Source organism: Rana temporaria, chromosome 6 (assembly GCF_905171775.1).
Source record: "Rana temporaria chromosome 6, aRanTem1.1, whole genome shotgun sequence".
Taxonomy (NCBI): Eukaryota; Metazoa; Chordata; class Amphibia; order Anura; family Ranidae; genus Rana; species Rana temporaria.
The window spans coordinates 115,037,218-115,051,570 of NC_053494.1; the positions used below are offsets into that span (position 1 = coordinate 115,037,218).

General features: G+C 48.0%; 1 protein-coding gene across 2 annotated transcripts in view; it reads left to right on the forward strand.

Moving 5' to 3' along the window:
• LOC120943731 (caspase-8-like) overlaps nucleotides 1-14,353 on the forward strand; it is a 44,356-nt gene that overhangs the window by 15,910 nt on the left and 14,093 nt on the right. For both annotated transcript variants that reach the window (XM_040357216.1, XM_040357215.1), the window contains one exon: nucleotides 10,043-10,381. In XM_040357216.1, coding sequence (XP_040213150.1) covers nucleotides 10,086-10,381 — 296 coding nt within the window. In that variant the 5' untranslated portion in view covers nucleotides 10,043-10,085. The remainder of the gene's footprint in view (nucleotides 1-10,042; nucleotides 10,382-14,353) is intronic.

The window sequence follows — 14,353 nt, forward strand, 5'->3', positions numbered from 1 at the left end:
TCGGCGTGGGGGGGTCTCCTTACAACCCATGCCAGACCTAAGGGCCTGGTATGCTCCTGGGGGGGGAACCCATGCCGGTTTTTTCTTTGAAAATTGGCATGGAGTTCTCCCTCAGGAATGCATGCCGCTGTCATTTTTTTTTTTCCCCGACGCAACTTTAAGCCGTCGCGATCCTCAAAACTCGGCGTAACGTAACTTCGCGCATGCGCAGTACGGCCGGCGCGGGAGCGCGCCTCATTTAAATGGGACTCGCCCCATTTGAATAGGAACGCCTTGCGCCGGCGGAATTTTAGTTACACAGCCTGAAATTTCTAGATAAGTGCTTTGTGGATCAGGCACTTAGGTAGAAACTTTAAGGCAGTGTAACTTAAATTGGATTTTTTAAGTTACGTCAGGTTTTTGTGGATCTGGCCCTGTGATCCTATCAGTTTGCTGCAGTGTGTCAGCTTGTATTTATATTGGCCGCTCTGAATGTAGCTTCTGACAGGCTGTGCAAGCAGGCCGGTATCTCCGTCCCATATTTTGACCAGTTGTGGGGTAGGTCTTCAACTGCCTACCCCCCAAATGTGGGGTTTCTGTGACCTCTGGTCGTCGAGCTACAACCCCCGAAGTCGATCTTTTTTTTTTTTTTTCTGAATTATTTTTTTTTTTGGGCAAATGGGCCTATCTTGAGAAATGGGCCTTGGAGCTGCAGCTCCATCAGCCCCTATGTTAATCCGGCCCTGTCCACAGGCTGAGGCCAGCAGCGATGGCCAGAGAGGCGCTGATTGCCACCATTCTAGTAAAAAAAAATATGTCCCCGGATTTCATTTAAAAGATCTGGTCACCTTATCCTATACCCCATTGGAAATTGTTTGGTCCTACCCTTTCTATATCATTGTGGGGACACACAGTTCTGCACACAAACATATTGTACATGTGATGAGATATTGTTCTCCCTAAAGACATACATATGGAAGATGTGAAACAATCAGTAGTACTCTGCCCTAGGTTCTGGCCTATATAACCATTTACACGTTAAACCTAGGCCTACAATAGGTGTGAATAATCAATATTTATGACCATTTCGGAAAACTAGGGTTTTAGAGTGATCTAAATGTGGCAGATATTTAAATACAGTGGGCCAGATTCATGAAGCACTTACACCGTTTTTTTGGTAGATGCACGGCGTAAGTGCAGATTTGCGCCGGCGGATCGCTGCGCCGTACCCAGAGAACCAGATTACGCCTCCAAATAGACTTCATCGCCTCGGTGTAACCTTTCCACGCCGGCGCGGCGTTGGCGCAGATTTACGCTGGTCGGATCTGGCGCGGCCATGGTTTTTGTGTTTTAAATATGCAAATGAGGTTTTTGGGCCGAATTATCAACTTAAGCTTGACCGGCGCAGGCTACTCCCGGTGAGCGGAGCTGAAATTTCCAGTGCAAAGTTACACCTCATAAAAGCAGGGGTAACTTTGCACCAAACTTGCAGAGGTCAGCTGGAGAGCAGCTAAAGCAGCAGTGTTACAAACGAACTGAGCAACAACACTTGCTGGACAACACATAGAGGCGGTCCCCATGTTGGGAGAGGCCCTCAATAATTACATCCCTCTCCTCTGGGCTGAAATTGGTCATCCGCCCACCTGAGGATTCCTCATCAGCCATAACTGCCCCACCACAATGCAAACGACCTAGCTTGGAAAAAAAAAAGCTTCAGTACATTTGCACCTGCAGGGCGGAAGTCTGGGCTGATTCATGGACTGGGCTTTGGTAGTGGGTCGGCGTAGCTCAGGGATCACGCCGGGGCGCAGTTCTGAGCATGTGCAGATTGGGGCATTTACCCCTGGATGTCACTGAGCATGTGCGGTCTAAGATGCGCCCCGGTGTGACCCCTGCGCCACGGTCGGCACTTCATTAGCATAGGGTGACTCCCAGTTGGCCTTTCCCCGCCTTACGCCGTCTAAAATCCGCCCCGCTGGGGCATCGTAGACAAAAAAAGTTTCTTGAATCACCTAACTGCCGCTCCGCGCTGGACCGGTGTAGTCTAAAAATGATGCGCCACGCCGGTGCAAATCTGCACCATTGTTCATGAATCTGGCCCAGTTAATTCATTTTGCATTTTGTAAACCAAAGGCTAAAGGACGTGTGTGCATTCAATAAAATGCTTTTGCAATGAGTCGTAGAAAATTATAAGCGGAAATTCCTGTTTTTCTCTTTACTGAAAATGACACAAGCAAGAAACAAACATGTTCCTTATCTGAGATGTATGTGAAATAACACCTGTGACTAAGCTTTTTTCCCAGAACAGGAGGGTAAAGTCCTCCTGAGCAAGGTATGCTAAGGTGAGGTAAGTTACGGTAGATAATGTCTTCTATAAAATGAAATGCTATTCAGACTCCAAGGCTTTGGCATATGTAGTTATTGTTTCAAAGTCTTGTCTGGCTTTTTAACATATGAGAACAATATGCAGCCTCTCTTATGTCCACTCCAATCCCTTTAAGAACTCAGAGTACCGGCTTTTGTTCTCCCAGACAGTCAAAACGAATACAGAAATGCTCTACCAAGCCTAAGGGCCCTTTCACACATGCAGACCGTGGGCCAGATTCACAGAGAGATACGACGGTGTATCTCCTGATACGCCGTCGTATCTCTGACTTAGGCCCATCGTATCTATGTGCATGATTCATAGAATCAGTTACGCATAGATATGGCTAAGATCCGACAGGTGTAACTGTGTTACACCGTCGGATCTTATTTGCAATTTAAAAATGGCGCGGGGGGCGTTCCCGCTGATTTACGTTGAGAAATATGTAAATCAGCGAGATACGCCAATTCACAAACGTACGCGGACCCGACGCAGTGTTGTTACGACGTTTCCGTAGCGGTTTTCCCAGCGTATACTTACCCCTGCTTCTATGAGGCGCAGCCAATGTTAAGTATAGCCGTCGTTCCTGCGTAGATTTTGAATTTTTTTACGTTGTTTGCGTACGCCGATTCACGAAACCCGTCGCAAGTTATGCTCACGTCGAAACCACTGACGTCCTAGTGACGTCAGTGGGAGCAATGCACGCCGGGAAATTTCGCGGACGGCGCATGCTCATTTAAATTGGCGCGGGAACGCGCCTGATTTAAATAGTACACTCCCCCTAGCCGCGAAATTTGAATTCCGCCAGGGGATTTACGATCCGCCGCCGCAAGTTTGGAGGTAAGTGGTTTGTGAATTACCCACTTGCCTCTAAAAAACTTGCGGCAGCGTATCTTAAATCACATAGGCCCAGATTCAAGAAGCAATTGCGCCCGTGTAACCATGAGTTACACTGAGCAATTGCTTACTTGCTCCAGTGTAACGAGTGCTCCTGATTCAGGAACCTCGTTACACCGGCTGCAGCCTAAAATCTGCGCGGCATAAGGCTCTTATACCTCGCAGATTTTAGGCTGCATTCTTGCGGGGGCCGCTAGGGGGCGCTCCCATTGTGTATCAGCGTGTAGTATGCAAATTGCATACTACCACTGATTCACAAGCTTGCGCGGGCCCCGTGCAAGCCAGGTACGGAGTTTCCGTATGGCAACTTTAGCGCAAGGCTGCCCTTTCTAATATCAGGGGCAGCCAATGCTAAAGTATAGCCGGCCTTCCCGCGCCGTGAAATTTGAATTTCACAGCGTTTGCGTAAGTGCTTCGTGAATGGCGCTGGACGCCATTCACGTTCACTTTGAAGCAAATGACGTCCTTGCGACGTCATTTGCCGCAATGCACGTCGGGAAAGTTTCCCGATGGAGCATGCGCTGTACGCTCGGCGCGGGAGCACGCCTAATTTAAATGATTCCCGCCCCCGTGAATCGAGGGCAGCGCAAAATATTTGCGGGGGCGCAGGGCAAAATCGTTGCCCTGCTCCCCCGCAAATATAGCGCAAGCTATGCTGAATCTGGGCCATAGATCACGCAGATCTAAAGATCCGCTGATCTATGTGAATCTAGCCCTACATGTCCATTTTTCATCCATCTGTTTTCAGATGAAAAACAGGCATACATGTATCCCTATAGGATTGCGGATGTCAGCGGATGAACATCCGCTGACATCCGATCTCATCAGTCCCCGCTATGGTCCATTTCTGCAGACGGAGGAAAATCCTCTTGTTCCATCCGTCTGCGGATTGGATCGGGTGAACACGGACAGACGATCCATGTTCATCCGATCCCCCCATAGAGGAGAGCGGAGATCTGACAGTGCGGTCCCTGCACAGTATGCAAGGACAGCCCTGTCATCTGCCGGCTCAATGATTATAAAAAAAATAATAATAATTATTCTTTGTCCTGAAGTTTATTTGTGTCTGTGGGACTGTTAGTTGTGGCACAATAATTAGGAGTATTTTTTGGGGTACAAGGACTGTAGTATACAATATGAGCGCAGTGTATACAGCGACTAGGCACAGATTCTGTTTAAAGCCAAAGTCAGGGCCGATGCAAGGATCTATGTCTAAACAGACAATGGTGCATTTTGATGCCCCTTCTCTGTTCTCCCGCCACCCATTTGTTATGTGATGGGACGCAGTGTGAAGAACATAATGCTGCATTTAAATTTGTTATCAAACAGCCTCTGAACAGTGTCTGTATTAGGGGGAGGACTTATTCACTTCCCACATCCCCTCACTGTCTACACCATGCTGGTACCTCCTTCACATTGCACCCATAATATGATGGGGTGCAGTTTGGAGGACATCACACAGCAAATTGCAACTAAACGGCAGTGTGTAATGAGGGGGCAGTGTTATGCATTTCCAGCTTCCCCTTACCACTGGCTATGGGCAGCTGGCAGGTGAGATAAAAAAAACTTGCTGTGCCCGGTAGGTAAGTGGCTGGGAATTTGGAATTTAAAGAAAAGTTCCGGAGTTAAAAAAAAAAAAAAAAAAAAACTTACATACTCGGGTGGATGCAGAATCATTCTGATGCTGCATCTGTCACCCGCCGGCTCTGCACTGAGAACTGAGAGCCAGATTCTCGTACCTGCGGCGCAGCGTAACGTAACCTGTTTAGGTTACACCGCCGCAAGTTTTCAGTCTAAGTGCCCGATCCACAAAGCACTTACCTGGAAACGGCGGTGCGGCGGTGCGGTGTATCGTAAACACGTCCGGCGCAAGGCGGCCCAATTCAAATGGGGCGGGTACCATTTAAATTAGGCGCGCTCCCGCTCTGGACGTACTGCGCATGCTCCGTTCGCAAGTTTCCCGACGTGCTTTGCGCGAAATTACGACTCGCCGACGTGTTGAGAATCGCGATGTGCGTAACGTACTTACACCGGGAAAACAAAAAAATTCAAAAGCGACGCGGGAAAGACGGGTATACTTTAACATGGTGGAGTAATTTTCCACCATGTTAATAGCAGCCCTATCTTTGCGACGGGAATCTAACACTTGCGCTGACGTAACGACGGGAAAAACCTTTGTGGATCGCCGTAACTGCTAATTTACATACCCGACGCTGGTTTACGACGCAAACTCCCCCCAGCGGCGGCCGAAGTATTGCATCCTAGGATCCGACGGTGTAATTCAATTACACCTGTCGGATCTTAGGGCTAGCTATGCGTAACTGATTCTATGAATCAGTCGCATAGTTAGAACGGCCCTAACACAGAGATACGACGGCGTATCAGGAGATACGCCGTCGTATCTCTTTTGTGAATCTGGCCCTCAGTTATCAAATAGCGCTGATCTCTCATTTCTCCTCTCCGTTCTGAGCAGAGAGCCATGACTGTCAGTCATTGGCTCTCTGCTCTGCTCCTCCAGGTGCTGGTTAGGCTTTAAAGAGGAGTTCCACCCAAAAATTGAACTTCCTCTTAACCCACTCCTCTCCCCCTTACATGCCACATTTGGCATGTAATTTTTTTTGGGGGGGGAGTGGGGGCTTCAGGAGAAGGGGACTTCTTGTCCCACTTCCTCCTTCCGCCGAGGGGCTGCAAAGGCGATACGTCATATCGCCTTTTGGCAGCCCCTCCCTGTAGGCGATCGCCTGTGACACGTGACAGGTCCCAGACGATCGCCTGTCCAATCAAGCAGCGCAGTGCCGGGCCGCGCACGCAGTGCCGCTCGCGCATGCGCAGTGGGTGCCCGGCCGTGAAGCCGAAAGCTGTCACGGCCGGGTGCCCACAGTGACAATGAAGACGCCGGCCGGGGAGGGGGGGAGAGGAGCGGACCCCCGGCCGGCGCGTCGCTGGAACGCAGGAGCAGGTAAGTGTCAGTTTATTAAAAGCCAGCAGCTACACTTTTTGTAGCTGCTGACTTTTAATAAACTTAAAAAATGGGTGGAAAACCCCTTTAAAGTCGGGGTCTCTCCAGAGTCTGGACCGGTGCTGGGCTATCAGCCGACAGCAGGCTTTAGTCCGCTATTGGCTGAATCTGGATAACAGGAATGCAGAACAAACTGCACTCCTGTGATCCATAGGAAATGGAATAGTATAGCCAAAATAGCTTTAGCCATACTTCTCCTTTAATTTCATCTGTGAGATTAGTTAGAGAGGTGCCATAAGTTTGAACTGCAGCCAGAAGGTTCTGAATGCATCATCAGTAACAGAGCAAGCAATATCAGAAATCTGAGCAGCCTTACTCAGTGTTTGAGGGGGATGCTGTCGTATGCAGCATGACTCATGCAGCCTGTGTGTGCTCCAGAGATAGTGAAGACTCTCCGGTCTGGGCGGGGGGCTCTGTGCAGCAGGATAGGGTTGGGAGCGAGTCTGGAGTCTGAGCAAACTTGCGCAGTTTAGAAGCTGTGTCTCTCTGCTTAGGCTTAGTCACTCTTGAAGGCAGTGCTCCACTATCCTGGATCTGCCAGCTGCTCTGCGTGCCCTCTTCAAGAGGATTTTGTCATGGCTGGGGTGGGGTGCTGTTAAACACTGAGGGGCAGAGCCACAAAGAAAGTACGCCGGCGTATCTACTGATACGCCGGCGTACTTTCAAAATTCCCGCGACGTATCTTTGTTTTGAATCCTCAAAACAAGATACGACGGCATCTGGGTTAGATCCGAGAGGCGTACGTCTTCGTACGCCTTCGGATCTTAGATGCAATTCTTCGGCGTCCGCTGGGTGGAGTTCCCGTTGTAATCTGCGTTGAGTATGCAAATTAGCTATTTCCGACGATCCACGAACGTACGAGCGGCCGTCGCATTCTTTTACGTCGTTTCCGTTCGGCTTTTTTCGGCATATAGTTAAAGCTGCTATCTGGTGGCGTACGCAATGTTAAGTATGGCCGTCGTTCCTGCGTCGAATTTTAAAAATTGTATTTAGTTTGCTTAAGTCGTCCGTGAATGGGGCTGGACGCCATCAAAACCAATGATGTCCTTGCGACGTCATTTGGAGCAATGCACCCTGGGAGTTTTGACGGACGGGGCATGCGCAGTTCATTCGGCGCAGGGACGAGCTTCATTTAAATGAAACACGCCCCCTACTCGCCGCATTTGAATTCCGCGCCATTACACCGCGAGAGATGCAACTTACGGCGCAAATTCTTTCAGGATTCAAACCAAAGCCAGGTAAGTTACGGCGACGTAGCGTATCTCTGATACGCTGCGCGGGTGCAGATCTATGTGGATCTGCCCCTTAACCTGCATATTGGTCCGGGTCTTATGGACCTAGCCCCTTTTTGTGATTCGGCACTGCATCGCTTTAACTGACAATTACGCAATCATGTGACGTGGCTCCCAAACAAAATTGGCATCCTGATGCCCTAAGGCAACTGCCTAATCGCCTAATGCTGGCATTGGCCCTGGGCAAAGTTCACCTTTTACCAAAAAACAGCCTGGGCAGATAAGGGATGTATGTAGATTAAAACAAACTGTGCAGCTTTGACTGAAGTTGAATAATGCCCTTGTTTTATGTGTAGGCCATTTACATACCTTAGGAAGCATAAAAACTCCTAAGACGTTGCTAATTGGGGCCTAGTTATTACTGTTCACCTTCCCCATCATAGGAGTGAGCTCTTTCTCTGATTCAAACCTTCTCACATGCACTCTTTCTCCCTTGAGCTCTGAACTCAGCATTTAAGAGCGCACTCCTGTGATGGGGAAGGTGACCAGTTATAGCTAGGCTTCGCTTAGCAATGTCTTAGCAACGTCCTGGGAGTTTTTAGATCAGACTTCATGAGGTACATAAATGTCATGTGACTGGCATTGAAGGGGTTAACATAATTAGGCGCATGAACCAGCGTAGCAGCCGGTAATATGTAAAGCCGCGCCAAACTCCCTATAGAAGTCTATGGGAGAAATCAAAAGTGTTAATTTTAAAGGATAATATGCAAGTTTTGTCCTAAAAATGTATCAATGTTTTTTTTATTTTTTAAAACGGCCGTTTTTTCGGGAGCAGTGAAATTAATAATGCTTAAAGTGAAACAATAAAAGTGAAATATTCCTTTAAATTTCGTACCTAGGGGGGGGTGTAAAGTCAGCATGTGAAATAGCGCATTTTTCCCGCACTTAGAACTGTCCCTGCACAAAATGACATTCAGAAGGGAAAAAAGTCATTTAAAATTCACACGCGGCTATAATGAATTGTCGGCTCTGACAATTCAAAGAGGATTCATTCATAAAACAAACAAAAAATGTGTAGGGGTCCCCCAAATTAAATTACCAGGCCCTTCAGGTCTGGAATGGATATTAAGGGGAACCCCTCCGTAAAAAACAAAAAAAAAAAGACGTGCGGTTCCCCGCAAATATCCATACCAGGCCCTTCAGGTCTGGTGTGGATTTTAAGGGGAACTCCACCCCAAATAAAAAAAAATGGCATGGAGTCCCCCTAAAAATCCACACCAGACCCTTGTCCGAGCACGTTAACCTGGCCGGCCCTAAAAAAGAGGGGGGGACAGAGTGCGGGCCCCCCCTCTCCTGAACCGCACCAGGCCACATGCCCTCAACATGGGGAGGATGTCCCCATGTTGATGGGGACAAGGGCCTCATCCCCACAACCCTTGCCCGGTGGTTGTGGGAGTCTGCGGGCGGGGGGCTTACCAGAATCTGGAAGACCCCTTTAACAAAGTTAAACATCAACGATCTTGACCCGCTGCCACCACGATCGGGGCCTCGATTGGGCCCCCCCATCCGACCATCAACACGTGGGGACTATGGCCTCCCCTCCGCCCTGGAGCTGGCTGCTGCGTTAGGATACGGCTCCCAAGCCGATTTGCTGCGCCTCCCATGCTGAGTCCCCCCCCTCAAGGGCCCTGAAGAGGAGGGGGACCGATCGATCAGCCTGTCCGCGACGAGCAGGCGAGGTCCGGGTGCCATTGCGGCCCGAAGCCCCGCCCACCGTACCCACATGCGGCAGCGGATTCTGCCCGCCATCACCCCCGGCCAAAGCAGACGATCACTTAGCTGGGGGAGCGATGGGTCCACAGGGGGGCTCCTAGTAGGCCGTTGGGTTCTGCTGGGGCTCGGCGAATAACGCTCTGGCAGGCGTGACCGCCGAGCGTGTGGGGACACTACCTCCGTCGCCCGTGACCCCCCCCAGAACTTCCTGCCTCGTCCACTAGTAACCACCCACCTGGGCCTCCAGCCATCCCGGTTCCCGTGAAGCCGCCGCGGCCCTCAGCCTGGCCAGCACAAGGTCAATGTTCTCCATGGACTGGCAAAAAGCTTTGCAAAGTAAAACAGGGAGCAGAGTAAAAAACCTGCCTCCCTGTACGTTCTCTTCCCACAGTGTGCCAAGTGCGCCCCCGCCCCTCATTTATATGGCTCCTCCCCCACTCCCTTCTTTGTCCTACAGCCACTCCCCCTGATACTCCTTCTTCCCCTGTTAACCCTTAGTTGCCCATCCTATCACCCCAGTCATGCCCGGCCCTCCGTTATGTTTTTGGGCTTGTCACTCCGGGTCTCACTTTACCCACTGTAACCAAGGTCTTCTACATTTTTTATCTTATTGTAGGCCCTCTCAGTTATATTCCCTGGTGGCCCCCCTGTCTGGCAATGTCCGCCGACACCAATTTGACTTCTGTTATTATGTAAATCGTATACATTTATCTTAGTTCAGTGACATGTGATTTTCTATTTCTACCTCTATTTAATTCTAACTGTTCCTTTATTTAGGTAAAGAAAATCATTTTGAAACTCTCAACTGAATTTAACCACTATGGATAATCAGAATTCCCAGTTACTAAGCATTATCAATGACCTGAGCTCTGATGAAAGTAGAGATGTGAGTTTCTTGTGCAAAGACTTTGTTCCAAAAGGAGCTTCAGAACTGAAAGACCTTTTCATGGTACTAAAGAAACAAGGTTACACTGATCAAGAAATCACTGATTTTGTTGCAGAGCTGCTATACTATCTGAAGCGATTCGACCTTCTTAAAAAACATTTTAAATGTAGTAAAGATGAAATGGAGAAAAAACTAAGCGTTCCAAAAGTGGCAAAAATTACTCCATTCAGGTAAGCAATTGAAAGAAAAAGAAAATGTATAATTTACTTTTTATAAAGTTATTTGTGCTGATTTAAAACTAACAGTAATGGTCGGTCCATAAGGGTCACAGGGGCTTAGCCCCCCTTCTTTGCATGCGGTTTGCATTCGGGGAGCAGGACTCTTTTTATTTTGAACACATGATTTGAGCCTTAGGCTCTAATTGGCTTGAAAAAGGTTGGGCTCGGGCGCAGAGCACTGGGCCCCAAACCCACCCACTTGTGACACAAGTGAATCAATATTTGCTATTGTTTTTTTGCTTCTCCTCCCGGCCAGTCAGAACAGGAGGTGGATCTAGAGAAGACCAGGTTGGCCAGAGGGGGGAGGAGCAGCGGTGGAGGGGTGAGTGCAGACCTGGGGGTGGGTTTGTTTGCCGCCCCACACCCCCCAAAAAAAGCTTAGTACCAGGTGCCACTGATAACTAAAGGCATAATTATATATTTTTTTGTTTTGGATTGGAGAAAATAGGGATCTGCCAGAACATCTGTCAGTTTTTATTGCTGTCTGCATCCCAATTAGGGAAATTGACCCTCTCTCATTGGATGCAAAAGGGTTGTCCCAGGAAAATAGGGGGGAAATCTTCCAATGGTTCTGGTGACCTGGGGGTCCCCAAAAGATTACCTTTGGCTGTTGGATGGGAAGTGAAGGAAAATTCCCCATTTGGGACAAAGAGGGCAAAAATAAACCTTACAGGGGTTTTAATTCTCCCTTATTTTATCCAAAATGAAAACAAAAATAAGTGTAGCGCTACCCCCTCAGGAGCCGCTGATTGTTGTTGGGATCGGCATATTAAGTTACCTCTTACTGTTGTCTAGGGGTGAAGTTGATGAGTAGATTAGTGAGCGAATGTCAAGACAGTGAATGAAGGTTTTCTGAATGCTTTATTCTCGGCCCAACATGACCAACATCAACATGAGGTAGAGAGGAAAGGTTGATGAAGCGATAGAGAACTTTGCAGTATCAGGCCTGGATATAGAAAAGAGCAATCCTGCTCTCATTAGTAGATACAGTTCGTCGCCACTCTAGCCAGAGTGGGTGAAGTGCCCCCGGACAGACTCCTGCCACGAGCCTGGCAGCCGAAGTGCCACTTTATGATTGCTGGGAGGAACAGGCCTCTGCCACAGACCTGGCTCTAGGGCCTCTGCCACAGGCCTAGTACTTGGATGAGCTGAATGAATTAAGCGAATCCTCCCAGTAGGTTAATTAGGGTCACCGGGTGACAGTTGAAGTGTACCTGTCAATGTCCCGGTCACCAGATCCCCGATGGTTCGTTACAGCCCTCTTGGACAACCTGCCTCCGGGTTCTCCTCAAGCCGATCCCCCACCGAACGGCACACAGCCTGGGATCTCCTCAATAGATGGGGGGACCCAGGAGTCACCGGGGCCCCTTTTGGCAACATGGAGCTCTGCGTAGCATGCGACCCCGGCCTGGTAGGCCATATCGCCGGGATCCGTTGGATGCGCACACCCTAAAGGTGGGTGCCGCACCTGGAACCAGGAACCCGCGAAGAACCAACAAAAATGGCGTCTGCCACAGATATTCTCTCCCCCAGCATGCCTCACGAGGGAAAACTCCTCTAATTGGCTGCTGGGGAAAAGTGACTCCGCCAGAACCCCTCCAGCGCCAACTGTCACCCAGGGGTGGGATCGGCACCCCTGGAGCGCAGACTGACCTACAGGACAGTTCAGGAATGACAGCAGCCCAAATTTAACTAATTATGAATGGGAGTAAAATTACTCCCCCATTCCCCACTAACTTTAGCGTAGTGCCCATACTGAAAGTAAGGGGGCGCTACATAAGTTTTGCCTATAGTTCTATTTTAGGGAAGATACACCCTCTCTATTGTCCTGTTTACCACTATCATTGAAAATAAAAGAAATTACCACATTGTGAGTTGTCCCCAGAAAAAGTAAGAGAGGGTAACTCTTCCAATTATTTGGGAACCTGGGGGTCCCCAAAGAATTCCCTTGCAGAGATTTCCTCTCACTTCCTGTTTGGATACGGGACAGGAAGTGAAGGAAAATCTCTCCACAATGGGACACAGATGGTGAAAAAAGAATCTAAAAGGGGTAATAACCCCCCCCCCCCCTTACCCCGCCTCTATCCAAAATGAAGAAAAAAGTTTTCCCTAGAGTTCTGCCTTAAGAATCATTCATACCCCGAGCAGAGTGATTTTCAGGTGTTTATATTTGCGCATTTTGGAAGCAGATTTTAAGCATTTCACATCTGTATCCAGGCTTCAGGCATTTTTTTGTCAATGGAAAACACTAGGGGAAGGAGACCAGCTTTTAAAGGCTAGAAATGTCTTAAATATGCCTGAAAAAACTATCAAAAATTCACAATTTAAGCATTGTTAGGTGCTTCCATTGAATACTTTGATAACAAAAACACCCAGGCCTGCCTCAAAAGTAGCTCATGTAGCTTCAGGCTTTGAGCTACAGGTGCCTGAGCACACATAAGTGAACAGTCACTATTGAAATACATAGGATTTTGGATGCTGAGTGTTTTGGAGCTTCAAGCTACAAAATGCTTAGGTGTAAATGGTGCCTGAAGGTCATGCTGGCTGACAAATGGCTTCATGATGGATGAAAAAGTAAGACCATTCCTCCCCCACCCAATTACCATGACACGCACAAGAGCAGAATTTAGCAATCTACATATTGAGCATTGCTGTTTTACTACTGCAGTGCTGATTAAGGCTAGACAGTCCATAAATACCTTTACTCTGGCTATACAATGCATACAACATAACAATGTGATTGGGCGATTTTATGTCTAATCCATTTTGAATTTTCAAAAAGGTGAGGGCCTTCCTAAGCAACCCATTCGATTTTCTTCCAGTCAGACTGGCAACATATAGTTGTTGTTAGATTTAAATGACATGGAAAAATCAGATTGTAATAAACATACATATAGAAAGGTCAAAGTGGTAGTAGCCATCAACACACCTTTTAGACACTGCCATTCCACAACATATACTTGCTGTGTGATTATGTTATAAACTGTAAACAGATAGGGAGTCTTTAGTGCACAGTAATAGGTATTCAGTGCAATTGGTCAGCGGTTTTTCTCTTCAATGCACTTCACAATGAGCTTTATCAGAAAGACAGCGTTACTATATATATAGATCTCACATATAAGAAAAGCAAAAAAGCTCAAAGATACATAAGTATATACACATTGTGATTGAGCACAATATATCCCCCTGCCTCCTTCTGGGCCTTGGGGCTGGCTATCCTTGGGCTATCCTTGGGTGGTGACCAGTGACACCTCAAGGGACCACTTGATGTATTGCACCTACTCAGAAGATCCCTTGAGGTGTCACTGGTCGCCACTAGGGATGAGCTTCAAGTTCGATTTGAACTCATGTTCGACTCGAACATTGCCTGTTCGGCGAACCACGAACAATTTGGGGTGTTCGCGGCAAATTCAAAAAGCCACGGAACACCCTGTAAAAGTCTATGGGAGAAATCTAAAGTGCTAATTTTAAAGGCTAATATGCAAGTTATTGTGATGAAAGGTGTTTACCCCAGGGTACATGTATAGATGCAAAAAAAAGTTTTAAAAACTGCAGTTTTTCAGGAGCAGTGATCTTAATAATGCTTAAAGTGAAACAATAAAAGTTAAATATTCCTTTACATTTCGTACCTGGGGGGGGGGGGGGGGGTATAGTATGCCTGTGAAGTAGCGCTTGTGTCCTGTGCTTAGAACTGTCCCTGCACCAGACTCACATCTCAGGAGCTGTCCTGGATGGGCCGTCTCGCAGCTTTTAAAATGTTTCACCTTCCTCAAATCCTATACTTGTTCAGAACTTTACCCATTATCATCCCATCATACTACTTTAAATCCTTACAAACTACACACTACACTCTCTTCCTTCTTCTGGCAAGGTAAGAAGGCTAGATGCGCGCATTCCAGACTGATCAAACACAGGATATGTGGA